Source organism: Hordeum vulgare, chromosome 1H, assembly GCF_904849725.1.
Source record: "Hordeum vulgare subsp. vulgare chromosome 1H, MorexV3_pseudomolecules_assembly, whole genome shotgun sequence".
NCBI lineage: Eukaryota > Viridiplantae > Streptophyta > Magnoliopsida > Poales > Poaceae > Hordeum > Hordeum vulgare.
The window spans coordinates 84,931,411-84,933,886 of NC_058518.1; the positions used below are offsets into that span (position 1 = coordinate 84,931,411).

Sequence of the window (2,476 nt, forward strand, 5' to 3'; positions counted from 1 at the left end):
TTTAAGAAGTGTTTGAACATTTAAAAAAATCATGTATTTGTTACAATAAAAAAGTGTGGCCCGGTGCACATTTGTTACAATAAATAGAAATAAATTAAAGGGAACAAAAAAGAGAGAGAAGGCGAGGAAAAAAAAAGAAGATGAACAGCCGGATGGATCGGAAAGAAAAGCCCGTAAGACATGGCTTGGGCGTGCCGAAGCGATTTCAAAGTTGGCTAGCTGAATCCGCACGTAAACGCGACGCGTAGGCAATCTGATTCTGAATCCGCGCCAAGCCGGAGACGCACTGCCAGCCTATAAACATTGTTCATTGCTCTGATCTCCCTCTACTTCCTCTCATCCTTGATCTCCTCTGCTCCCGACGCGCACATGAATCCCCATCCTCTGCTCTGACCTGCTCTTGCCGCGCGTGCTAAGCCCGGATCATGTCGACGGCCATCCGCAAGCGCCCGGCGGCAGGACAGGAACCGCGCGCCCATGGCGGCAAGAAGCCCCGACACACGTTCGGGAGCATCTCCGACTACAAGAAGCTTAAGGTGCTTGGAGAAGGCACCTATGGCGAGGTGTTCAAGGCACGCCACCGCCGCACCCGCAAGAAAGTCGCCGTCAAGTGGGTCCGCGGCAACGAGGCCGGCGGACACGGCCCGCCCGACATGCGCGCGATCATCCGCGAGGCCGGCTGTCAAGCCGCGTGCCGGGGTCACGAGTCGATTGTCCAGATCTTCGATGTGGCCACGGACGCCGAGACAGGGGATATGTTCCTCGTCATGGAGCTCGTCGCCGGCGGCCAAACCCTACGCGAGTCTCTCTGGAGGCCTGTATCCGAGGAAGTGACCCGCGTGATGATGGAGCAGCTACTGGACGCGGCCAAGACGATACATGGAGCTGGCGTCATCCATCGGGACATCAAGCCGGAGAACGTCATGGTCGGCATCTTCGGCGGGCTCAAGGTTGGTGACTTTGGGTCGGCGATGCTCGCGAAGCCGGCCGGGGTGCCCTATGAGGAGTGCTGTGTCGGCACCCGGATTTACACCTCGCCGGAGCAGCTGGAAGGCCACGGGCACTACGGCCAGGCCGTGGACATGTGGGCGCTTGGGTGCATCATGGCAGAGATGTTGGGCGGCGACACCCTGTTCGTGGCGGAGACAGAGGAGGAGCTGCTCGCCGAGATGAACAAGCTGCAAGATCAGATCAGCTCTACGGGGAAGCTGGATTTCGAGTTCTTCGAGGAGCTCTCGGAAGCCGGACGTGAGGTCCTCACTGGTCTGCTTGCCTTCAACCCCAACGAGAGGATCACGGCGGCAGAAGCGCTCGAGCACCGGTGGTTCAGCAAGCCCAAAGGAGCAGAGCAGCCTGGCTTTTTGTCGCTCATCAGTTAATTAGCTTGATCTAGCAACTGATAGATGCAGTGCCACTGATTAATTATTTCATTGCAGTGCCACTGAGTTAGCTTAATTACTGTGTTGCTATGTACTGTAATTAGTTGCAGGAAACTTAGTTTATGGGTTCCTCGCCATGTAATCCTCAAAGAAATCAATGATTCGGTTACTGTATCATGGAAATGACATGATGGAGCTAAAGGTGAAGTTTGAGCGAACAATGTCTGAATCTGCTAAATGCCAATTTTCTGAATCTGAATGAGCTTTCTCTAACTGGTCTGAATCTGCTAAGCTTCTGAATCTGAAGTCTAACGAAGAAAAACAAATGCTGAATGTCTCAGGCCTACGAAAGATTTCATCGGTTCAGAGCAATGCACATGAAATCTGCACAACAGTAAACATGCAATCTAGTTTTTCCTATAGCCAATAAAATCTTAATCTTTGTTCTGAACTAGTAGTATAAACAGGTTGATCTGTTGCTAGATAATGTGCATGACACTTCCAGCCTCTAGACCGATCTTAACTAGTAGTACAACATATTTATCTTGTTATCTATGTACCCTTTTGTAAGAAATTGCAGTGTTGCACTTTCTGATCATATATAAATCAATGTATATAGCCTGGTTGTTGGAATCTACTATACAGGAAAGTTCATGACATTGCCAGACGGTTTTGGTTCAACAAAGGGATAGTGAAGTGCAGCAGAGAAAGATAGATGACGATGAAGTATTTCCCGCACCATTCTTTAACAGGGAAAGAAGAGGACAACAATGCATAACTATCACTTCACATCAGAGCAAGATAATAGTGCATGAAGTTAACTTTTTTTGTGTGGACAAGTAGGAGGTTTTATTCAATGTCCATAGGGTCACAATCGGTCACTACAATATTAAACCATCTCTAGCCGCGGCCTAGAAAGCCCTCCCAAGCGTCTTTTTAATCGCCGGCACTAGAAAAATCGTACAGTCAAGTTTCTAGGACGTTATTTTGCATCGGATTTGCCCAAAACTAACCGCGGCGATCCCAGTTCAAACCCAGCCCCTCGGGGACGCTTTGGGGCGACCGACGCTATTTTTGCATGCACAAACCTCAATTGT

At 49.9% G+C, this 2,476-nt stretch overlaps 1 protein-coding gene across 1 annotated transcript; it reads left to right on the forward strand.

Moving 5' to 3' along the window:
* Positions 1-336: 336 nt before the first annotated feature.
* Positions 337-1,379, forward strand: LOC123407519 (putative cyclin-dependent kinase F-2). Its single transcript, XM_045100672.1, has one exon. It carries the CDS (start codon positions 426-428, stop codon positions 1,377-1,379), a length of 954 nt encoding a protein of 317 aa, XP_044956607.1. The 5' UTR covers positions 337-425.
* Positions 1,380-2,476: the final 1,097 nt, after the last annotated feature.

What these genes read in the sequence shown, in the direction of transcription:
- LOC123407519 (XM_045100672.1), top strand. Translation starts at nt 426, where the DNA reads ATGTCGACGGCCATCCGCAAGCGCCCGGCGGCAGGACAGGAACCGCGC.